At 44.3% G+C, this 25,555-nt stretch overlaps 1 protein-coding gene across 1 annotated transcript in view; it reads left to right on the top strand.

Moving 5' to 3' along the window:
• MAP7D2 (MAP7 domain containing 2) overlaps positions 1-13,260 on the top strand; it is a 122,352-nt gene extending 109,092 nt beyond the window's left edge. The window contains 7 exon segments of the mRNA XM_033201422.1: positions 3,759-3,990; positions 4,738-4,842; positions 6,455-6,511; positions 6,950-7,028; positions 7,545-7,731; positions 9,027-9,302; positions 11,721-13,260. Coding sequence (XP_033057313.1) covers positions 3,759-3,990; positions 4,738-4,842; positions 6,455-6,511; positions 6,950-7,028; positions 7,545-7,731; positions 9,027-9,276 — 910 coding nt within the window. The 3' untranslated portion in view covers positions 9,277-9,302; positions 11,721-13,260.
• The last annotated feature ends 12,295 nt before the right edge of the window (positions 13,261-25,555 follow it).

The raw sequence follows: 25,555 nt of genomic DNA on the forward strand, positions 1-25,555 counted from the left end.
ATGGGGTGAGATCAGATCAGAGAAGGTTAATGTTGAAGGTTAGGCTTGTTGTAAAATGAAAACTCTTAAGCATGTAAGAATAAAGACCAGTGAAACCTACACACTCATCCCCCAGATTGAACAACTCAAGTTTAAGCCTATGTCAGTGGCGCGAGGAAGGTTAACAGGGAGCGACAGAAAAGGGGGTGAGGTGCTGGAGTTTCAGACAAGAGCCAATATATGAAGATCCTTCTCAAATGGCCAGTGACAGGGACAAGGGACGATGCATCCACTGAATGCCAAATGATAACAGTAATGCACAATTTTCTGGTACTTTGTATGTAATGAGGAAAGGGAGATGGACTTGGGTGAATGACAAGAACAAGGATGAAGAGGATGACAGGACTGCACACAGGGCCAGGCATAGTGGCTCATGCCTATAATCCCAGTGCTTTGGGAGAATGGGGTGGACGGATCACTTGAGCCCAGGAGTTTGAGACCAGCCTGGGCAACAAAATGAGACCTGTCTCTATTTGAAAAAAAAAAAAAAAAATTCAAAAATGATCCAGGTATGGTGGCACTCACTGTGATCCTGGCTACTTGGGAGCTGAGGTGGGAGGATCGCTTGAGCCTGAGAGGTTGGGGCTGCAGTGAGCTGTGATGGCAGCACTGCATTCCAACCTGGGAAACAGAGCGAAACCCTGCCTCTACAAAGAAAAAAAAAGGACTACACACAGAGAAAAAAAAAAAAAAGGACTACACACAGAGCTGATGAACTTTGGAGGTTTAATACTGACAGCAAGGGCAGTAAGCTCGAGATAGCCCTCAGCAGAGGGCGGTGGGGAAGATGATGAAATCCAGTGTGCTGTCTGGTTCTTTGAGCAGAGAGAGAAGGAATGCTCATCCCTGGAGAGGATTGTGAGGGACGTGGTTTCACACAGGGGAAGCCAGGGTTTTTTTGTTTGTTTGTTTTGCCAAATTTTACCTACTTTGGGGAAGCCAAGTGTGGTTAAGGGAGAGAACTTGGTATATAAGAGGATGAAGGGGCTGGGCGCGGTGGCTCAAACCTGTAATCCCAGCACTTTGGGAGGCCAAGGCAGGCGGATCAGTTGAGGTCAGGAGTTCGAGACCAGCCTGGCCAACGTGGTGAAACCCTGTCTCTGCTAAAAATACAAAAGTGAGCTGGGTATAGCGGTGCATGCCTGTAGTCCCAGCTACTCGGGAGGCTGAGGCACAAGAATCACTTGAACCGGGAGGTAGAGGTTATAGTGAGCCAAGATGATGCCACTGTAATCCAGCCTGGGCAACAGAGTGAGACTCCATCTCAAAAAAAAAAAGTACAAGGTTTCCATGGAGGTACTATGGAAAGGACAAGCAGGGTCTCATGGGCTTGTGGGGATTTATATTTTGGGTGATAATGAGGATTATGGAGGTTCAGGGGTCATAAGGATGTTCTTATATGTGTGCATCTGGGCACTTCTGAAGTCCTGATGGTAAAAAGAAACAGGCCAAGCGCGGTGGCTCACGCCTATAATCCCAGCACTTTGGGAGGCCGAGGCGGGCAGATCATCTGAGGTCAGGAGTTTGAGACCAGCCTGACCAATATGGTGAAACCCCGTATCTACTAAAAATGCAAAATTAGCCAGGCGTGGTGGTGCATGCCTGTAATCCCAGCTACTCAGGAGGCTGAGGCAGGCGAATTGCTTGAACCTGGGAGGCAGAGGTTGCGGTGAGCCAAGATTGCACCATTGCACTCCAGCCTGGGCAACAACAGCAAGATGCCATCAGAAAAAAAAAAAAAAGAAACAGAATGGATTTTCAGGTCCTGGAGATGAAAATGGCAGGTCCTTTATGAAGTAGCTTTTACATTAATTATACACAATATATCCTTTGTGTGTTAACTTCTCTGGGACAATCATAATTGGCTCATTAATAAAGGGTAAGAAATGAAATGGTATTTCAGTTAACCTTTAGATACATCTTGTTATTAACACATCCATTTTGGATAATCCTGTGTTGGACATACTTAGTATTTCATTGAGGAGTCTAAGAAAATGGGAGCTTCTTTCTGATAGGTTGTATAATGCTCCTCTCCAGAATATCTGTTAATAATTTGAGTTGTTGCACAATGCTTCATAGGCGTTGTGACCTAATTTAGTGTTATCACATATTGTTACAGCCTCGGGCTAACATATTTCAGTATTTCTTTATCTTTCTTTTAAAATATTTCTTTGAATGAATAAACAAAATATTTCCTTTGGTCCTACATAGGCTATTAGCGTGCATGAGTTCTGAAGCTGACCATTAGGATGGATGGATGCTCTTTTTAAGTCTTGACCTTTTTATAACAAATAACAGCACCCCAGTAAGTCATTGGCACATGCTTCCAAATGAAGGTAATTTCTAAAAGACATACAGATTTATAGGTGCACTTTAAAGGACATTGGGGCTTGGAGAGAGAATTCATTTTAAATTGTAAAACCGGCCGGGCGCGGTGGCTCAAGCCTGTAATCCCAGCACTTTGGGAGGCCGAGACGGGCGGATCACGAGGTCAGGAGATCGAGACCATCCTGGCTAACACAGTGAAACCCCGTCTCTACTAAAAATACAAAAAAAAAACTAGCCGGGCGCGGGTGGCGGGCGCCTGTAGTCCCAGCTACTCGGGAGGCTGAGGCAGGAGAATGGCTAACCCGGGAGGCGGAGCTTGCAGTGAGCTGAGATCCGGCCACTGCACTCCAGCCTGGGCGACAGAGCGAGACTCCGTCTCAAAAAAAAAAAAAAATAAATAAATAAATAAATAAATAAATTGTAAAACCAACTAACATTTGAGAACCTTCTAGGGCAGGCATTTTCATTCTCACGGTAATGCATAGAACAATAGTATAGCTTTTCCCATTTTTAAATGGGCATTAAGAACATAGGTGACTTTCCAAGTGTCACACAGTGAGTGGCATAATCAGAGTACAATTTTGGGTCATGCCCATACATCACATTGCCAGTGATTACCCAAGGAAAGTGGCGTACATGTGAGGAGGAGGAACGTTAGGTTAAAACAAGCTCTTGGACTTTACAGAATTTTCCCGTACTGCTTCGAGCTCTTTATCACTACAACATGAACCGTTCATCTGTCTGTGGATAAAATCGTCTAAATGCCACTTAATTTTCATATATCAAAGAAAGCTAAAATAGATTTCTAAAGATTGCCAAAATAAATGGAAATAAATGTTTTATTAAATGTCAGGTTTCTGTTGAGCATTTTCTTCCATTTGCTGCTTCATAAGTCACATACCAATTAGAACCCAATTAGTATTACTTTTTGAGTTCATAGTCACTGCTCTTAAATTGCTGACTGGCACATTTGTGGCCATTGAGACACTTCCCATTTTTCCTAGCTTTCGTTGGTTTTAAATATTTATTCTGCTTAGGTTTTTAAAAGAATTGTCATTCAATAAGAATGATGACTTGACTTTCTCATCGTGGTCATTTGTTCATTGACTGAGGAGCATCTGTTTTCAATACAGAATGCATCACACATCAACACATCATTCATTGCTTTATTACAGAATTTAAAGTCAAGCCTGGTTAATATTTTTTGGTAAATATATGGACCAGAGTGGATTTCCAGGAAGGATGAATCATATTATTAAATGAATGCTTGTTGAAATTATTAAATGTGCGCGTTACCATGTGGAGCATTATTCTCGGTTGTCAGCACACAGTTCTCTGGCAGTTTGCTTTTCGAGCATGTCATCTTCTAACAACAGTTGTATTCTCAAAAGGCTGGAGAGAGAGGAATTGAAAAGAAAGGCAGAGGAGGAAAGGCATCGCCTAGAAGAGGAAGCCCGACAGCAGGAAGAAGAAAGGAAGCAGCAGGAAGAGGAAAAGAAGAAACAGGAAGAGGAAGAGAAAAGAAAGGCAGGCGAGGAAGCCAAGCGGAAGACTGAGGAAGAGCTGTTGTTGAAAGAAAAGCAAGAACAAGAAAAGCAAGAGAAAGCCATGATTGAAAAGCAGGTACTGTATGAGTCCTCAGATGGACTTTACTTGTTTTTTAAGGGCCTTAATAGTAGGTACAATTAGTTAAATTTCAATGACTCATAATATTTACTTGAAGTTTTTTCGTAAACTGGGCTGGTTATTAAATATAAGTTGGGGCAGTTGCAGTGAAGTTGGTAATGTTTGCCATCTGTCAGTTTGGGTTTCCCAAAGGCAAACCCTGGGATAAGAATTTGGGTGCTAGCAGTTTTTTTTGCAAGTGAATCCCAGGAAGGCGGTAGAGGAATAGGAGAAAAGCCAGTGTAAGTGCACTGATGCATGTGTTACTGTGGGTGACTAGAACACAGTCCCATTGGGAACCTCTGAGAGACTGTGGATCACGCTTTAGAATTGTCCAGTTGAGGGATGAGGAAACTGAACTACTTATCTACCACATCCTGCCCCTCACTGTAGAAGGGGAATTAACTCTCTGATCTGGCCACATGCACACTTCATGGTCCAAGCCTGCCCGCAGACACAGAAAAGCCTTGGCCATGTATGAGAACTGTCTGCAGGTGATTTGCATGGTGAGCCAGGGGTATATGAATGAGGTCCAGCCATGTTTGCTCTGTCATCTAGTGGTTTGTGTAAATCCACGTTGAATATTGGAGCAGCATCCACTTTAGGGCAGATGATGAGATGAAGGAACATGTGCAAAGCCAAGGAATTACCACACTGTTTTCTTAGCTTATTAAAGCTTTGCCTTGATTTACCTGTTTCTGTTAGAAAGAAGCAGCAGAAGCAAAGGCCCGGGAGGTAGCTGAACAGATGCGTCTCGAGAGAGAACAGATCATGCTACAGATTGAGCAGGAGAGACTGGAGAGAAAGAAGGTAAGGGCTGAGGGATCAGGAAGACTTAGGGTAAGTGAATAGGAAGTAAATCCAGTTCTCTTCTGCAGTGATTGGATATAATGATCCTAGGATTGTCAGTTAGGTCAAGTTCATTGATACCACTGTTCAAATCTTCTATGTCTTTATTAGTTTTTTGCCATATTGTTCTATCAGTTATTGAGAAAGATTGTTAAAAACTCCATCTGCGGCCAGGCATGGTGGCTCACACCTGTAATCCCAGCACTTAGGGAGGCAGAGGCGGGAGGATCACTTGAGCCCAGAAGTTCCAGACTAGCCTGAGTAATACAGTGAAACCCTGTCTCTACTAAAAATACAGAAAATAGCTGAGTATGGTGGCATGTGTCTGTAGTCCCAGCTACGTAGGAGGCTGAGGTGGGAACATGACCTGAACTCAGGAAGTCAAGCCTGCAGTGAGCCGAGATCATGCCACTGCACTCCAGCCTGGGGAACAGGAGTGAGACCCTGTCTCAAATAATAGAAAAAAAACCAGTTCCATCTGTGATTATGGATTTGCCCATTTTTTCCTTTCAGTTCTGTCAGGTTTTGTTTTATATATATTTATCGTGATATGCCTTTGGCTCTAGTGATATTTCTTGTCTTAAAGTCTACTTTGACAGCACTCCCCACCCGCTTTTTTTTTTTTCTTTTGAGACAGAGTCTCACTCTGTCGCCCATGCTGGAGTGCAGTGGTGCGATCTTGGCTCACCACAACCTCCCCCTCCCAGGTTCAAGTGATTCTCCTGCCTCAGCCTCCCAACTAACTGGGATTACAGGTGCACACCACTTACACCTGGCTAATTTTTGTATTTTTAGTAGAGGTGGGATTTCACCATGTTGGCCAGGCTGGTCTCGAACTCCTGGACTCAAGGGATCCTCCTCCCTTAACCTCATGAAGTGCTGGGAATATAGATGTGAGCCACTGTGCTTGGCCTGACAGCCCTTTTATGATTAGTGTCTGTATGTCAAATCTTTTTCACCCTTCTACTTAAAACTTCTTCTGTGTGTTTTTATAAGTAAAGAGCATATAGCCAGGAATTGTTATTTTAATTCTGTTTGACAGTCTTTCTCTTTGTCTTTTAATTGTAGTGTTTAGTCCATTTATACTCACTATACTTATGGGTAAAGTTGGGTTTAAGGAGACTGATTATAAAGGCATATTGTCATGGTATCCTAGGCCCAACCTGGGCTTTGTATTGCTATAGGCCTGGGACCCAGGAGACCAACCTGTGGTCTTCTCCCCTGTGATGCACCTCAGCCTCACTTTCTGTAGGGTGGTCCTCTTTAATGGCAGGTGGTAATTTGTTGATTTATAGGGAGCCTAAGGAGAAGAAGGAGAAATATGGGATATAAATTGAATATTGATTCTAGATACGTACTAGTTAACTTCTCAAGCATTTGACCTCGTCCATGGGGCCAGAGGTGCACATCTCCAAAACCAGTGGAAAACCTTTCTATACTTGTTATCCTCTTCTGACATTTGTCTTTTACAAGTTTTCTGAGAAATGTGATGTTGCATGTAAACCAAGCTACTTTTATGTTTTTGGTTTTATAGTCCTCTTACTTGATTTTGTTTTTTGTTTTTTGTTTTTAGAGAATAGATGAAATCATGAAGAGAACAAGGAAAAGTGATGTGTCTCCACAAGTGAAGGTAGGAGTTCATATGACCATTTTAATAGTTTATGTACTAAGTAGAAAAGAACAGCAGAATACACTCAGTGAAATCGTAGGTCTTGGAGAGGATTAGCCAGAAAAAAAATGCAGTTTTCCTGCTTTGTTCCTGGCTGGGTTAAGGAGGGTTAGGTACCTGAAAAGAAAGAGGAGCTTCAGAGATGGGATGGGTTAAAGATTTCCTTAGAGTAATGAGGGGTGGGATGAAGAGAGAGGCATAGTAGTCCATGAATAAAAAAGAGAATGCTGACATAAAAATACATAAGAATAAGAGAAACACAGCTGAAGATTTAAAGAATTACCACAGAACAGGCAGATGGTCCAGGCTCAAAATATCATCGGATGCTTTTAAAAACACTTTTTTTTCCTGTGTGATGTCAGCCTTCCCTCACTTCATTCACCTTCCATTTGTTTTCAGAAAGAAGACCCCAAAGTGGGGGTCCAGCCTGCTGTGTGTATGGAAAATAAGACAAAACCAGTTGTCCCCAACAAAATGGGTGAGTGTGACATCTGGTTCTTGGGTTCTTCCTTTTAGTAGCAAAAGCTCATAAGACTTCTTGCAGGGTAAGCAGACCCAAGGATCCCAAGAGGGTGACTGCTGGCAGAGGCCTGTGCAGTTTCCCTCCCTAGGAATGTGTCTCCAGCACAGGGACTGTCAGCTCCACTTGGGAATCCACTGGTTCCTTGGTTACTCCCATAATCCCAGCATAGGAAGCACTCTGGCTGCTGGCTCACAGTGCTTTCCAGGGAGCTTAACTGCTGGTCAGGTTTTATTACTATTAGGACCTGACTCTGCTCTTCTCCAGAGGTTCTGCACAGACACTGATAATGTGATTTGTCTTCTCTTCCCCTGTGTGAAGGTGATTATATGGGGTTGTTTGTGGCTCCTTCCACAAAAGATGCTGCAGTATCAGTGAAGCAGAGCATTAAATTAATTGCCTTGATCTATATTTCCCTGTTACTTTATTTAGACATTTTATGATTAATACAAGGGACTTTGTGTTCTCGATCAGAAATCAATGGATTGAACACCTGCCAGGAAGTTAATGGTCTGGGTCACGCTGCCCTAGAAACTTATCCCCAAGACATTTTCTCTAATGGGCTTAAGCCAGCTGGGGGACTCGTTCATCTGGATGCCCTTGATGGGAAATCAAATAGTCTGGATGATTCAACTGAAGAAGTTCAGTCTATGGATGTGAGGTATATTCATTTCTTTTGCATTTAAGCCTCATCACTTCTCCAAATACTACCCTTTCTTTTAGTTGTTTTCTTCATCTTTTATACAACCAAATCACCTAAAGCAGTTTGATTGACGTTACGGGAAAGCTCTCAGTGGTATAACATTCTAGTGTCTTGCGTCAGGTTCCCTAGAAGCAGAGCCTGAAACAGAGTTTCTAGGGCATGTGATTTGTTAGAGGAAAGCTCTTGGGAGTTTTTCAGGAGAAAGGGGAAGGAGGGAAGTCGCTAATCAAGGATGCCTTCTCAGCTGACCCCATGGGGGCTCTGGAGGATGAATTTCCACCAGATACAGTTCCCCTGCGCTTCTGCAGTTCTGGTTTTTCTAGATTCTTCTCTAAGATCTCACAAGGAAGAAAAAGAAGAACCTGGCAGCAGCCTTACTCTGGCTGTTAAGAGATTCCTGATGATAGGCCCTCAGCCCACCACTCTTCAGAGCCTGGACTTGCTCCTTTGCTAGGCCTTACAGCTGGCACAATTATGAAACGCCTCCTTCCATCTCTAGGGAGAGGAAGAGAGAGAGAGAAAGAAAGTCAGGCTTGGCTGGGCTGGAGCTGGATAAGTCAGGGTGGATTGGAAGCCTCACTTTAGAGAGGAAGCAGAGGGTGAGATTGGCTTTGCCAGTGATGATGTGGGCTGTAGTGGGATCCTTTCATGATGGGTCCCCCAACCTTAACTGAGCACTTCAGGCAGTTTCACATGAACTCTTCTCAGCACGATCAGATTCACACTCACAGGAGCCCTGGCAGAGAGAAATGATTGTTCCCATTTTACTGGCGAAGAAACTGAGGCTGCAGGAAGGAAAAGCAATTCTCCCAAGGTGGCACTACTAGAAAGGTAGCACTGGGAGCAGTGTTAATTAGGGCTCTTCCTCAACTTGCTTTGAACTTTTGGCTTTGGCTTTCTGTCTGAATGTCCCATTTAGAAAGTTCTGGAAGTTCCTTGCTTCTTTGTAGTAGAATGCTGGTGCCTGTGGGTTTTTGTCCTTTCACCCTTTGGGCATTGTGAGCTTGGCCATCACAGCCCTGCTCAGTCTGCTTCCGTGTTCTCATACAAGGGGCCCTGTGTCCACCATCTGTCCTTCTCAAATTTGAACCCACTTGTATTTTTTACAATGTGTTACACAAAACTCCGACTCTAAGTCCTTCTTCTTTAGAAGCGTAGTATAACAAAATATTGCAAATAGAATAATATGTTGTGCTGTGTTGTCTGTCTCTCTCTCTCTTTCTGCCTCTCTCTCTCTCATTCATCTCTTCTAGTCCTGTTTCAAAAGAAGAGCTTATCTCTATCCCAGAATTTTCACCAGTGAGTGAAATGATTCCTGGGGTGTCTCTGGACCAAAATGGAACTGGTAATGCCCGAGCACTTCAAGATCTCTTAGATTTCACTGGTCCCCCGACATTCCCCAAGAGATCCAGTGAAAATCTCAGCCTGGACGACTGTAACAAAAACCTTATCGAAGGATTTAACAGTCCTGGCCAAGAAACTCCTCTCAACACCTTCTGTTGACAAATACAGCATCTCTTTAATAAAAGGTACAGTCTTTTGATCATATTCTAACTTCATAACCCTTTAACTGGGGTTTGTGAAGATAGGATGTACATCACTCAGCCTCTTGGATGGTCAAATTTTATTTGAAAAATGCAACATGAATATATCATGGTATACTACAGCACACACAAGAATTGAGACAGATTTCAAGTAATTCATCTGTGAGCCTTCAGCGCCGAGCCGCCTTGTCCTAACCCTGCTGTTTAGGGTGTGTAGATGGGAAGGGTGAGAACATTGGCTAAAGGTTTGAATACCAATCCAGCCTGTGTAGCTTTTTTAGGGGCAAGGAAAGAATACTCTAGTAGTGTTGCAAGGTGATATGAGTAAGATGAATTTCCCCACCTCTAGTTTTGCTCAGTGACATCCCACATTCTATCTAGAATCATGCATATACATTGTGAGTCTTGGGCCACATGATCTACTGTTCTCTGACCCATTCTGAATTCTTCCAAAGCAGACATCTATTCTTGGATCATACCTGAGGGAGAGAGAGCTGCAGTTTTTGTGTCTTGAAGGTTTTCCCCACCTTGGCCTTTTTTTTTTTTTTTTTTTTTTTTTTTTTGCCAAAGTGCTTCCAGAAGTTATTCTCATTTGAGTAAGAATATCTGTGAGTTATATACACTCTGTAGTAAGGTATACTTAGTTATATATACCTCACATTTGATTTACTTGAGTTTGGAGCTTGTTTTTGAATAAGGAAAACATAATTAGAGTCTGTCACCAAATCCTTTAATAATTTAATAATTCCAATTGCTCCTCCTACTTTAGATTCTGTTTTTGTTTCAAGAGAAGGGATCTCACTCTGTTCCCCAGGCTGGTGTGCAGTGGTGCAATCACAGCTCACTGGAACTTCAAACTCGTGGGCTCAGTTTGAACTTCAAACTGGAACTTCAAACTCAGGGCAACTACGTTGCCTCAACCTCCTGAGTAATTGGCTCATACGCACATGCCACCAGGGCCAGCTAATTTTTTTTAGTGTTTGTAGAGGTTGGGTCTTGTTATGTTGCCGGCTGATCTTGAACCCCTGGCCTCAAGTGATCCTCTCTCCTTGGCCTCCCAAACACTGGGATTACAGCCTTGAGCCACCATACGTGGCGTCTATTTTAGATTCTTTTTTTTTTTTTTTTTTGGATACAGCGTCTCGCTCTGGTGCCCAGGCTGGAGTGCAGTGGCACGATCTCCACTCACAGCAACTTCTACCTCCCAGGTTCAAGCCATTCTCCTGCCTCAGCCTCCCGAGTAGCTGGGATTACAGGCACCTGCCACCAGACCCGGCTAATTTTTTGTATTTTAGTAGAGACGGGGTTTCACCGTGTTGCCCAGGCTGGTCTCAAACTCCTGAGCTCAGGCAGTCCGCCCACCTTGGCTTCCCAAAGTGCTAGGATTACAGGTGTGAGCCACCGCACCTGGCCATTTTAGATTCTTAAAAGCATTTTTATATTCTCGGCATTTTCTCAGTCACTTTATTTTTTATACTTCACTCCCATAACAAATTCAGTGGCCAAAATAACTTAGTCCAATGTTTTTATTCTTCGGATGAGGAAACACGCTGGAGAGGCTACAGAGCTGGGGCCACTGTGTTTTTTGTATGCTTGTTTCTACCTGACCTCAGCTCTTGCCTATAACACAAGTCTGAGAGACCATTTCTCTTGGTTCTTGCTGTGTGATGGGTCACTCTTAGAGTAAACCATATCACTGGTTTGGAAAAGCAGCTGCCTTCTTGGACACTTAAAATACTAATTCACCTGAGCATTCTATCTCCCTGACAGTTAAGTGGCTTAAATTTATTAAGAGGTTTTTTTTGTGTTTTTAACATACTTTGACTTTGAAATTAGTTTCCCTTCAGTTCACTTACCCCACTATACAGTAGGGAACAGAGAATCCACAAAATTTATTAGAGTATTCATAGATCCTCAAATTTATTTCTTACATCTCTAAAAGAAATGCAAAGCCCCTATCCAAAAATAAAAATCTTGACTAAATCATTTTATTCACACCGCTTGTATATTTTTAATTATGATTGGGTCTATTTCTCAAATTCTTCTCTACCAAAAGTGGTACCACCCCCACCAGGGGACATTTGGACACGTGTTGATGGTTTTTGTTGCCAGAGTGGCTGGGGGCATTTGAAAGACAAAGCTTGAGACATTAAACATCTGCAGGTTTTAGGAAAGTTCCGTACAAGGAAAATTGGACCCATCTAAAAGAATAGTCCTGTATAAAATACTGTATCACTTCTGTTGAGAAATACTGTATAAGCCCCGGAGGAAAATATAATTACCAAGAAGGTAGAAAGTGCCACAGCGTGTTGTGATCGTTTTAGTGAGAGAATAGTGCTACAAACTGCGGAGTACTTGGTTTTCCCTTTGATCTCATCTGGTTTTGTTTCTGAATTGACACAGGTGTTTGGAGAACCTGTAAAGCTGCTGATAGTCAAATCCGAGCTGCCAGCCGCCTGAAGAAGCTTCTGTCACCGTTACCGCTGGATCCCAAATTATTAGCTTGGAATGTAACTGTATTCCTAGGTAGTATGTCAAACACTGGCCACTCTTGGTAGAAACCTTGAGACTTTCACCTTGTTGGGCTTTAGCAAAGTTTCCTTTTACAGTTCTGTTTATGAGCTTCAGCTGCTGATAAAGCACTTCCTGAACTTCTCTATTATCATAGTGACCCTCTGAATGACCTGAGTGACTGGCTCGGCAATTCGCTTTATAACCATTCTTATTCCCAAAGTGGGAGCACATAAACATTTAGATGTCTTTTCCTGTAAAATATTCTTGACATTTACCCAAACTCTAGTTAAACATATACTCAACTTGCACTGTATATCTCCCTGTCTTTTTTGAGACAGAGAAGAAATTCAGGAGGTTCCCCATCTCCAGAGTTTCTCTGTTGGAAGGCAGTATCAAGAAGCCTTTAAAAAATTATTGTTAAGCTTTGCCACCCGCAAAAATGCATTGCCCCACATTATTCTTTTGGGGGTGAAGTAGTAAGCTTGGTTGAGGAAGGAAGTCAAAACAGTCAGTAATGATTTCTGTTCTCTTATGCATATTCGTGTATACATGGGTAACTGAATCTAGCAAGGACTCTTGCATGTCACACCTTAAAATCTTCACACTGTAGTCACTCCAGACCATGGAGTGACTTTCCAGCTGAATGAATCCTATGTCTCACGTGCAGGTTGGTTGGTTTTCAATGTTCTTGCTATTTTTTTTTTTTTTTTTCTGTTGGATCTTGGAGTTTTCTTTGTCTGCTCCTGTGTTTGCCCAGCTTTAATAAAACCAGGTGCAAACAAAAATCATAGTGTTCTGAAACAATAGGGGGCCCACATTGGACCCAGTATGTCACTTTAATGGACTTTAATATTAAGAAAAAAATCTGAATGGGAAAAATGACAGTAGAATGTATACTCCACACATTTTATGCCATATAATGGTGTGTTTTCTTAATTTTGTTTTTTGTGGCGAAATGTGCCTTTCTGATTAAAATGACCTTTTCTTCTTTGAAACTTTTTGTTTTGACTTGGATAATTAAGGGTTTGGAAAGATTCATAATTCTGAGAGAGGTTTGCAACCAGGAGATACAAAGAAGTCTCATTAGTAATCTTGTTCATGTGCTTTTACAGCCAGCTACATTTAAGAATGTATTAATTACGGAAACTGTATGTGTCTATACTCAATAAAGTACATGCTTCCACATAATGCGGTGCTGTCCATCTCGGCAAATACTGGCCAAGTCCCTTTATGACAGGCACACAGAAACCATAGCATGGTCTGGCTTTCAAAAAATGCCTCTCATCTTTCCTAGAGCCTTATTTTGCTAACTGTCTGTTTTCTTGTGATTTGTTGTACCTCACAGCACCATTGTGACCGTGGTGACGCCTCATTTGCATGATATGTACATTGTGTTTAATGTGAAATACATTTTCATTGAAGAGTCTGATGACTTGCTAGCGTTTTATTTTTTCTGTAAGCTCAACGTGCTGAAACCAAACCAGGCTTTTAAAAACCTGTGTAGAAGAAAACCAAAAAATCCTGTGTGGGTGTCCTTTCCCTGTCAAACTCATTAAAAATTCCTTTGTTGCCAGTGCCAAGTGGAGTCAACTGCATAAAGCTTATTAAGTGATGACTATCACTAGAACACAATGGATTCTGAATATAGTAAAAAGTTGCTGTTCTTTCCTTTTTTTTTTTTTTTTTGGGAGAGACAAGGTCTCACCATGTTGCTGAAGCTGCTCTCCTAGGCTCAGTGATCAATCCTCCTGCTTTGGCCTCCCAAAGTTCTGGAATTATAGGCATGAGCCACCACGCCTAGCCAAGTTCCTGTACTTTCATACCACTGGTGCGAGGGCTTTTTAGCTAAGATACAGTTAACCTTACCATAATCTATGAGAACATTGCACATAGCAATTTGGCATTTAAATAAAATTATAATGGGAATGTTGACCCTTATTTTCAGGTAAGCTGAAACCCAGACCAGTTTTTTTGTATCTAACTCACAAGCTTTCCACTGCCTGGAGACAGTACCAGGCCAGACCAGAAGCCAGGTGGAAAGGACTGGAGTTAGAGACCCCTGTAGTAACTTCTGGGCTGCCATCTCTTAAGCTGAGGGCCCAGTCATTGCTGCCTTCCCCAGTTCTGCTGACAAAGCCTCTGGTCAGGGCACAGAAGCAGACACTATTTCCATATGCAGGCCTCTGGGAGGGGCATTAGAAGTAACTTACGTCATCATGAGCTCTGGCCATAGGGCCTACATTGGTGGCCAGTCATTCCTAAGAACAGTTTCTTGTTTGTGAACATTGCAAATTTTTTCTTAGTATGTACAGGTTTCCTATTAGATGCTTTTGTTAATTTAGAAAGCAAGGTAAAGAACTAATTTGTCTCAAGAGGTATATGCATTACATTGGGGCACAGCACAGGGTGACCTCCATGCTCATTCCTCAGCATTGTTCAGAAAGCACAATTATGGCCGGGTGCAGTGGCTCACACCTGTAATACCAGCACTTTGCAAGGCCGAGGCAGGAGGATCACTTGAGGCCAGGAGTTCAAGACCAGCCTGGGCAACAAAGCAAGACCTCTGTTCTGTACAAAAAAAATGTTTTAAACTTAGCTGGGTGTGGTGGCACACACCTATAATCCCAGCTACCTCAGAGTCTAAGGCAGGAGGATCACTTGAGCCCAGGAGCTCAAGGCTGCAGTGACCTATGATCACACCACTGTACTCCAGCCTGGACAATGGAGCAAGACCCTGTCTTTTTTAAAAAAGCATAATTATGTAAGAAAATGAAGCAAGAACTCTTAGAAATGAGAAGCTTCACAAATGTTCTTTTTTCTGGAAACCCATGAAAAACTCTTAGAATGATTTCACAAGGAGGCCAAGTATCAAAGAAAAATTAGGCCGGGCGCGGTGGCTCAAGCCTGTAATCCCAGCACTTTGGGAGGCCGAGACGGGCGGATCACGAGGTCAGGAGATCGAGACCATCCTGGCGAACACTGTGAAACCCCGTCTCTACTAAAAAATACAAAAAACTAGCCGGCAAGGTGGCGGGCGTCTGTAGTCCCAGCTACTCGGGAGGCTGAGGCAGGAGAATGGCGTGAACCCGGGAGGCGGAGCTTGCAGTGAGCTGAGATCCGGCCACTGCACTCCAGCCCCGCGACAGAGCAAGACTCCGTCTCAAAAAAAAAAAAGAAAAATTAATAGTTTTCTTTTTGGGGGTGTGGGGGCACAGGGCCAGGCTGGAGTACAGTGGCACGATTATAGCTCACTGCAGCCTCAAACTCCTGGGCTCAAGTGATTCTCCTGCACCAGTCTCCTAAGTAGCTAGGAATACAGGTGCGCACCACCATGCCCAGTTAATTTCTTTTAAATATTTATGTAGAGACAAGGTCTCACTATGTTGCCCAGGCTGGTCTTGGACTGGGCTTAAGTGATCCTCCCGCCTTGGCCTCCCGAAGTGCTGAGATTACAGGTATGCACCACTATGCCTGGCCAGATGAGTCTTTTTCTTACATATCAGCAATAAACTGGAAATAGGTTCCAACAAAACCCATAAAGTTCATAGAAATAAAAACTAGCTAAAATGAGAGGAATGTTAAAATGGAAGTGAATGAATGGGAAATCTTGTGCATATGAAGAAGGCTCATCCTATAGGCAGCACTCACATTGGTTCCAGTCAATGAGATTTCATTTCAGCAACTTGAAAATAGAATTGTAGGGGCCTGGTGCGGTGGCTCACGCTTGTAATCCCAGCACTTTGGGAGGCCGAGGCGGGTGGATCACGAGGTCAGGAGATGGAGACCATCCTGGCTAACACGGTGAAACCCCGTCTCTACTAAAAAATACAAAAAAATTAGCCAGGCGTGTTGGCGGGCGCCTGTAGTCCCAACTACTCCGGAGGCTGAGGCAGGAGAATGGCGTGAACCCAGGAGGCGGAGCTTGCAGTGAGCCGAGATCGCGCCACTGCACTGCAGCCTGGGCGACAGAGCGAGACTCTATTGTCTCAAAAAAAAAAAAAAAAAAATCATGCTTTGAGGTAGGTATGGGACGGTAACTTCCCCAAGAACACACACAGCTGGAACTTGGCAGAGCTGGCTGTGACTCCAGGGCCCCAGCTTTATTTTTTATATATATTTAAACATACTTTTTTTTTTTTTTAGACGGAGTCTCGCTCTGTCCCCCAGGCTGGAGTGCAGTGGCGCGATCTCGGCTCACTGCAAGCTCCGCCTCCCGGGTTCACGCTATTCTCCTGCCTCAGCCTCCGGAGTAGTTGGGACTACAGGCGCCCGCCAACACGCCTGGCTAATTTTTTTGTATTTTTAGTAGAGACGGGGTTTCACCGTGTTAGCCAGGATGGTCTCCATCTCCTGACCTCGTGATCCACCCGCCTCGGCCTCCCAAAGTGCTGGGATTACAGGCGTAAGCCACCGCGCCCGGCCAAAGATACATATTTTTTAATAGAGACACATTCTCCCTATGTTGCCCGCACTAATCTCGAACTCCTGAGCTCAGGCGATTCTTCCGCCTTGGCCTTCCAAAGTGCTGGGGTTGCAGGCACGAACCACTGCACCCGATTTCCAGGACCCCAGCTTTAGTACCCCCAGGGGAAGTTGACAGGCTTTTCTGCCCCCAGAGCAGCAACACTGATTTGCTAGGGGGTAGGCAGGGCAAAAAAAAAAAAAAAAAAAAAAAGTCTTGCTAGAGCAAGCACTTATAAAAGGAGTAGCAAAGGGCCAGGACCCTCATGGAAACTCCTAGTTCTGAAGGTGCTTTAAAATACGTATTGAGGCCGGGAGCGGTGGCTCACGCCTGTAATGCCAGCACTTTGGGAGGCCGAGGTGGGTGGATCTCCCGAGGTCAGGAGTTCAAGACCAGCCTGACCAATATGGTGACGGCCCATCTCTACTAAAAATACAAAAATTAGCCGGGCATGGTGGCACACGCCTGTAGTCCCAGCTACTCGGAAGGCTAAGACAGGAGAATCTCTTGAACCTGGGAGGTGGAGGTTGCAATGAGCCAAAATGGCACCACTGCACTCCTGCACTCCAGCACTCCAGGCTGGATGAGACTCCATCTCAAAATTAGATATAGATTAGATAGATATAGATATATTATTAAATATATTGACATTATTAAAATTTATTTTAAGTATAGAATACAGTGGTCTTTAGTCACAGAGTTGTGCAACCATCACTACTAATTCTGGAACATTTTTACCTGAGTGCTTTTTCAAGGGTTTGTCATCCATTCATCTACTCAAAGCAGCAAAGCTTGGCTTTATCAGCCATTAGTTCAAGTTCTCATTGTACCTGAAAGCAAGGACATGGGGTTCGAAGATAGCATTCTTCTTTGAAGCAATCACTTCCCCATCTTCCCCTTCGATAGGCCAAATGAGGACAATGTTTATGTCACAATGAGTGTGGGCTGTTTTGTGTTGTTTCGCATTCACTTCATAAACATGGGATCAAATGCCAAACACAGGCTCACCTCTCAGATGCCCAGCATGGGCTCCTAGGTTGATGAGAGACATGGATTGGGTGAAGCTGTAATTTAAGACGCTTTGAAAATTCTGAACCTGGCCGGGCGCGGTGGCTCAAGCCTGTAATCCCAGCACTTTGGGAGGCCGAGACGGGCGGATCACGAGGTCAGGAGATCGAGACCATCCTGGCTAACACGGTGAACCCCGTCTCTACTAAAAAATACAAAAAAAAAAAACTAGCCGGGCGAGGTGGCGGGCGCCTGTAGTCCCAGCTACTCCGGAGGCTGAGGCAGGAGAATAGCGTGAACCCGGGAGGCGGAGCTTGCAGTGAGCTGAGATCCGGCCACTGCACTCCAGCCTAGGCGACAGAGCAAGACTCCGTCTCAAAAAAAAAAAAAAAAAAAAGAAATTCTGAACCTTTGGAGACATGCCTTTAGCAATGACCATGGATTCGGGCATGGGGTGACTTACACTGTGACTCTACTTGCCCTTGTGTTTCTGGGACAGATCCCCCACATTAACCACTAGGGAGGGAGTGTTTCAGTGTCCTCTTTTTCCCCTCTAAGGTCCAAGCCAGGGTCCATGGCAATGGGCACTCATGGCACCGTGGAAAGAAATCACCTATTGCCCAGAGCCTGAGGGTCCCCTTGCAAAAGGCAGAGAGAGCTAAAAAGCTGCAGGTGTTGCCCCTGGAGAGTTCACCCCCTTCCCCTCCCTCCATGCTCTGCAGTAAATCAACAAGAACCTCCTGCCGAGGCTTCTATGCTGCAGTTAAATAATGCGACCATTCAACTGGCACCAAGGGACTGGGGCCGGGGGAGTGTCTAAAGTTGCCAGCCTTCTGGACTTCCAAGAAATAATGAAGGCAGGCTTTTCCCATCTCACCTTATCTCAGGAAATGCAAGGAAGAGTTCCAAGCAATTGAACCTTTGCGGAAAGTAACTTCTTTTTAGCATTAGAGCTAGCAGCAATTTGTTGGCTGTACTTATATTTTAGTCATATTTTCCTAATAGTGTGTGTAGGGTCATCTTGAAACAACAGGAAAGTCATCCACGCAGAGCTAACAGCTAGAACAGGGCTGTGTCACACAGTAGACGAGCGTAAAGCTTGTTGGATTGAATTCAGTCATCACTGTGGGACCTGTAGGTTGTTCTAGGACAAACCGAATCTTCGTAGGTCCACTGGGAGGACAGAATAAATTCCATTTTTTCAGTGGACCTGGCCTTCTAAAGGATTCTCAGGGACCTACTCTGTGGGTGACAGCCCTGGTGGCTGGTACAAGGTTCACAATGGTAAGAAATTATTCAGATTGTGAAAGGCAACAGATAACTGTGCACCCTTCCAAGCCCTGATAGAGGATTGTCTTCACAAGGCAGCCTCTGGGCCAGCTGGGTCTCGGAAGATGTTAGTTCGAGCGGCTCACCATGTGCTGTGGGTTAGGACTCAGCCTCTGGAGTTAGAGGTTATGTCTATTTGTTCCTGTAGGACACTAAAACACTTCGTCTCTAACTATGCCATCTTATTCCAGCATTCTTTTTTTCCTACTAAATACACGTGTGTGTATGTTACGTACACACATGTGTGCATAATAGTCCTCATCTCCACCTTTAACTTGCTTTCTCATCCTGCTCCTTAATGAGTTCAATACATTTTTTGACACATGCTTGCTTTATATTAACATCAGAATCATGTTTTTAACTTTTGGAAAGTTACACTTTGACAAGTGAGGGTCCTTATATCCTCGGCAGGATTTGGGAAATCCAAAATAGTTATACTAATGGCTTCAAAGGTTCATATTAAATGCTAGTGGAGTGGATGTCATGGTGCGCCACCCAGATGGACTTCCCTTTTAGGACTGAGGTGTTCATGCTTCCAGGTGTCTCCTTCCAGATGCTGGAGGTACAGCCCCTGAAGCCTGTTGGTGGACTTCCTGTCTGGGAATTGCCCTTGGCTGAAGGAGGTTGCCTCGCCAAGGTTAAACCTCCTCCTGGGGCAGCCTGTATCTGATGACTGGGTCAGTTCAGTGTACAAAGCCCCTTGCCTGGAAGTAGGACAACTCTGAGCCATCCCAGCTTCAGAGCTCCCCATGGGGTCACCTGAGGGCTCTGCTGAGACTGCATTGCAGTCTAAATTGTCCCTCCTGCTTCCTTCACGCCTTCCCACGCCAGCCACTCTGCATACATGCCCCGCATGCCAATTGGTCTGAAAGTTTCCCAAAGAACCCATCCTGAGCCAGCTGGGCGTTGTGCTAAGGCTTTTCATGTGCTATATCTCCTAACCTTCCAGACAACATTCCGAGATAGGGATGGTTGTTACCATGCTCTTTTCACCATGAGGGACCTGAGACTCAGGCTAAGCCACTGGTCCGAGGTCACATGCAACCAGGAAGTACAGAGCTGGGCTTCTAACCCCAAGGTGTGCTTTGGAGCCTGCACTTGGCCTAGCTCACCACAGCCCAAGGTGCCTGCCCAGACAAATCAGACAGACCCAGCCCCTAGAGGCTCTTGCTAGTCTACACACCTTCTAGCTATATTTGCAAGTTTTCCAATCAATCTTCTCAACCAGCTTCCCTCACCAGAAATTGTTGCTGACTTTGAAAATCCTTGAGAATCTTCTGCTGAGGGCATTTCATCCATCTTTGTATCGCTCATGCAAGCAGAATATGTGCACCTTCCACCTGGGAGCACAGTTGCTATGAGATTTTTTTCCCCCCCATCCAGAAGGCAACCCATTTCATAACTGCTCATTTATGAAGCAACTACAAATGAATATCTACTCCATGCTAAGCATTTTGCTAGGGATGGGGATGGAGCAGAGAACAAGACTAGAAAGTGTCCCCATCCTCCTGGAGCTTATAGTCTAGCAGTGAAGAGAGACAGTAGACAATTTTAAAAGTCATTATTTGTAATTGTGATGGGTGTGAAGGTCAAGTCGGCTGTTACCATTTTCTTTTTCTTTTATTCTTTTTTTTTTTTTTTTGAGATGGAGTCTTGCTCTGTTGCCCAGGCTGGAGTGCAGTGGCACAATCTCAGCTCACTGCACCCTCTGCCCCTCTGCCCCCAAGGTTCAAGCAATTCTCCAGCCTCAGCCTCCCGAGTAGCTGGGACTACAGGCGTGTGTCACCACATCCAGCTAATTTTTGTATTTTTAGTAGAGACAGGTTTCACCATGTTGGCCAGGCTGGTCTCGAACTTCTGATCTCAGGTGATCCACCTGCCTTGGCCTCCCAAACTGCTGGGATTACGGGCGTGAGTCACCACCCCCAGCCCACATTTCATATCATTACAGTTTGTGATGACACATTGATTTGTGGGATTCTTTGATTAAGGTCTATCTCCCTCACTGTAAGTGTTATGACAGCAAGACTGCCCATATTCCTACCACCCAACACAGATATTCAGTAAAGATTTGTGAATGAATAAATACAGTTGTCACTGAGAAACTCTATGAATTAAAATTATGGCCTCTGCCAGGCACAGTGGCTCACACCTGTAATCACAGGACTTTGGGAAGCCAAGGCAGGTGGATCACTTAAACCCAGGAGTTCAAGACCAGCCTGGGCAGCATAGTTGGACCTTCTCTCTACAAAAATTAAAATAACAGCCAGGCATGATGGCGCCTACAGTCCCAGATACTTGGGAAGCTAAGGCAGGAAGTTAGTTGAAGGCTGCAGTGAGCTGTGATGGTGCCAATGTACGCCAGCCTGGGTAACAGAGGCCTTATCTCTAATAAATTAGTAAAAATATAATATACTAAAATTGTGACCTTGGATCTGCATGTCTTTCTGCCAGACTCACACTCTGTCACAAGATAAAGGTCCCAGGGACCCTATTTTTTCATATTTGCTATTGAATCCCCAGCACTGAGAACAGCACCTGCCACACAGTGGACACACAATAAATCTTTGTGGAATGAATGATTTCTCTATTGAGAATAAATATACCAGTTTGAGTGATCCCAAGTACATATAGCAGAAAGCAGTTTCAATATTAAGGGTACTTATCACACATAATATATAACAAGCTCCAAAGGCAGCTCAATGGCATCAGGATTCTAAGGCAGCATCTCTTTGAGTGTTGGCTCTGAAGAAGGTCGCTGCAGCACCAGCATCCCAACTGCACACCGTCATGGTCAAAGGCAAGAAGTCAGTGGCAGGCTGCTCCTTGTTACTGCTCCTTCCTTTAGCCAGGGAAGAAACCCTCTCCCAGAAGCCCCCAGCAGCAGATTTCTACTTCTCATTGGCCAGTACTAGGTCTTCCACCTACCCCTCAGCTCATCACCTGCCAAAGGGAGGGAGATTATCCCATGTTATTAGTTGAGGTAATGCTTGCTTCTGTAACAACCACAGAACACTCAAAATGCAGAATGGCTCAAATACAAGTTTTTTTCTTCCTTATGTGAAGTCCCAAACAGATGTGCCTGATGATGACACTCCTCTGAGTCGTAAGTCAGTCAAGCTCTCTCCATCTTGTAGCCCCTCATCTTCCCATCGTATCATGTTTTTCTGCATCAAGCCAACAGAACAGGGAAAGAGTGTGGAGAAGACAGATGACATCCTAACCACCTGGGCCGCTAAGGGACATGTACTACTACCTCTCACATTCCGTTAGTACAACTAGTCATGTGGCCCTACTTAGATGCAAGGGATGCTGGGAAGTATATTCCCTGGCTAGTTTGCTTCTTACCAGAGATATTGCTGTTCTTTGGAGGAGAGAACACACATAATTGGTGGATAGTTAGTTGTCTCTGCCATGCCATGATTGACTTAGACCAGAGCTATTCAGTAGGAGTATCGTGTGAGTTGCTTGTGTCATTTTTCCATTTTCTAGTAAGGGGCCTGGGGAGGGAAGGGTGGTAAATGTTTTGAATATATTATTGTAAAATCTACCACAGGGTCCATTATGTTCTCTTTCCCCACCAGTCCAAGGGAGAGTGGGAACTGGAGTGAAAAGTTAAGATGAGACTGTGGGGTACCTAATAAATATGGGGTTGAACAAAATAAATTCGTCAGGCAATGAAGTTTTGGAGAGATGAATGACTTTTGAATTGGTTTTGGGTTGTGCGTGGACACAAAAGAGACCATTTATGGTAGGAAGGGATTTGGGGATAGAGTTTCTACAGTGTGAAGGTGCTGGACTTTTTTCTTTTCTTTTCTTTCTCCTTCCTTCCTTCCTTCCTTCCTTCCTTCCTTCCTTCCTTCCTTCCTTCCTTCCTTCCTTCCTTCTTTCCTTCCTTCCTTCCTCTTCTCTCCTCTCCTCTCTTCCTTTTCTTTTCTTTTTTTTCTGAAACAGAGCCTCACTCTGTCGCCCATGCTGGAGTGCAGTGGCATAATCTCAGCTCACTGTAACCTCACCCTCCCAGGTTCAAGCTATTCTCCTGCCTCAGCCTCCAGAGTAGCTAGGATTACAGACGTGCGCCACCACACTCAGCTAATTTTTGTATTTTTAGTACAGACAGGGTTTCACCGTGTTGGCCAGGCTGCTCTTATTTGTTTATTTCTTTGAGACAGGGTCTTGCTCTGTTGCCCAGGCTAGAGTGCAGTGGTGCAATCTCAGATCACTACAAGTTCTGCCTCCCAGGCTCAGGTGATTCTCCCATCTCAGCCTCCCAAGTAGCTGGGACAACAGGTTCCTACACCATGCCTGGCTGATTTTTGTGTGTGGTTTTTTTTTGTGTGTGTGGAGACGGTGTTTTGCCATGTTGTGCGGGCTGGTCTCAAACTCCTCCTTTTTGCCTTGCATTAATGTAGGTAGACTATCTCAAAATGGTTTTCAAAATAACTGCTGAGTTATAAGACATTGTTTTAAAACCACAAATATTATATGACTTTCAGAACCAGGGTCAAGCCACTACACATATTACATTACAAAAGAGTTCATCAGAAATAATTTATAGGACCAGAGGACTGACTGGTAGCAATTACCAAATTTCATTTAGGAATTTGACCTCCATCTCAGTAGGAAAACAGCCATACAGGCAGTGACTAGAATGAGCAAAAAGAAACCTGCAGCATAAGCCTGTCTAAAAACATTTTCATCCAAACAATATAAATCATTTCTGTCTGCATTCTGCTGTTGACAAAGCCATTTAAAAAGCAAAGGTAAAGAAAGGACAGTGTCCACAAAAAAATGCCTATATCATGGGATGGAAGACAAGGAGGAGGGAACAGGGCCAGCTAAGCATTATATGTTAAATTTCATTAATAGCATTAAGCCACACAACCAAAGTCAGATCGTTAGGGCAAGGGAAAATGCACCTGGTTCTGCCAGTCCTGGGTTCTAACCGCTAATGGAGATACTGAAGTGATACCATCACCATACAAACTAGGGGCAATCTGGACAGCAGTTTTCAAGGGTTGAGAAAGCTATTTGTCCTACTACTTCACACTTTTCTTTTTCTCCCATCAGCACTTAAAAAAGAAAGCCACACAGAAGGGTGGCGCGAGAACGTGCCAAGGCAGCTGATAGGTCGCCCCAGAAGCTGATGCTCTCCAAAAAATGACGATGGCACTATGTACTTTGTCTAAGTCTGCATTGCAGCCTGAATTGCTCCTTTAAAAACTGTTTACATTTTTCTCAGGTTTAAGGATTTTAAAACTACCCTGAATTACAGCAAACCTCTATGTCCATGTTCTGGTTTGCAGGGAGTACAAGTGATGCAGCAGTGGTTTTCAAGTTTGAGGGTGCGTCAGAGTCACCTGGAGACTTGCTGAAATGTAGTTTGCTGCGCCCCACTCCTAGAGTTTCTCCCTCCCTCCCTCCCTCCCTCTCTCTCTCTCTCTCTCTTCTTTCTTTCTTTCTTTCCTTCTTTCTTTCTTTTTTTTTTGGAGTCTTGCTCTGTTGCCCAGGCTGGAGTATAGTGGTGTGATCTCGGCTCACTGCAACCTCTGCCCCACCAGGTTCAAGCAATTCTCCTGCCTTAGCCTCCCAAGTAGCCAGGATTACAGGTGCGCACCACCATGCCCAGCTAATTTTTGTGTTTGTCATAGAGACAGGGTTCCCCCATGTTGGCCAGGCTGGTCTTGAACTCCTGACCTTAGAAGATCCGCCCACCTCAGCCTTCCAAAGTGCTGGGATTCCAGTGAGCCACCGCGCCCAGCCCTAGAGTTTGATTTGGTGGCTTGAAGCAGCAGCTTCACTGTGTAGCGTGTGGTTCCACCCTTGCTTGTTTTCTTCTGATATGACAGTGGTAAGGTCTCCGGCAGGGGCTATTCCTTCCGTCTGGATCCCAGACAGAAGAGTCAAAGTTGCCCCACGATGGATGTGAAATGTAAGTGAGAAATAAACATGTGCTGTTCTAAGCCACTGAGGTTTGGGGATTGTTATTGTAACATAGCTTATTCTTACCAATACAGACTACTTGTTTGAAGCAGAGTTGGCATTCTGCAGCAGATTTGGCTTCGCATGAAACCCGAAGGGAAGGGAAGGGAAGGGGAGGGGAGGGGAGGGGAGGGAGATGATACTCCATTTCTCTTAGGCTTGCTCTGCGTACATGTGCATGTATGCTATTCATATAGACACCAAGGACTATGTGCAAACTGTTTAACCTCTCTTTCCACACGAGTAGACAGCATATAAAGCCCAGGACCATCTACTTGTGCTGTCTGTTGACAATGGTGAGTCTGGAAAAAGACCACCTTGTTCAAAGAGGAGTCAAAAGAAATATATATATACACACACACACACACACATATACACACACACATATATATACATACACAAATATATATACACATACATATATATCTGTGCATATATGTATACGTATGTATATGCGTGCGTGTATATTTTTTATTTATAAATATACGTTTGTGTGTATGTATATTTATATTTATATATAATGAAGACACAGAAACCATGGGAATGGAAGAGAAAAAAGAGCACATTTCTAGCACATTTCTTTTTTTTTTTTTTTGAGACGTAGTGTGGCTCTGTCACTTAGGCTGGAGTGCAGTGGTGCAATCTTGGCTGACTGCAACCTCCGCCTCCCAGGTTCAAGCGATTCTCCTGCCTCAGCCTCCTGAGTAGCTGGGACTACAGACATGTGCCACCACGCCCGGCTAATTTTTGTACTTTTAGTAGAGATGGGGGTTTCCCTATGTTGGCCAGGGTAGTCTCGAACTCCTGACTTCAAGTGATCCGCCCGCCTTGACCTTCCAAAGTGCTGGGATCACAGGCATGAGCCACCGCACCTGTCCCAAAGGAGCATACTTTTGAAAAGGATTATCTGCAGAATCTGAAAGAAAAATTTCACAACCAGTTT

The sequence above is a fragment of the Trachypithecus francoisi genome, unplaced genomic scaffold, assembly GCF_009764315.1.
Source record: "Trachypithecus francoisi isolate TF-2019V2 unplaced genomic scaffold, Tfra_2.0 Lachesis_group6, whole genome shotgun sequence".
Classification (NCBI taxonomy): Eukaryota; Metazoa; Chordata; class Mammalia; order Primates; family Cercopithecidae; genus Trachypithecus; species Trachypithecus francoisi.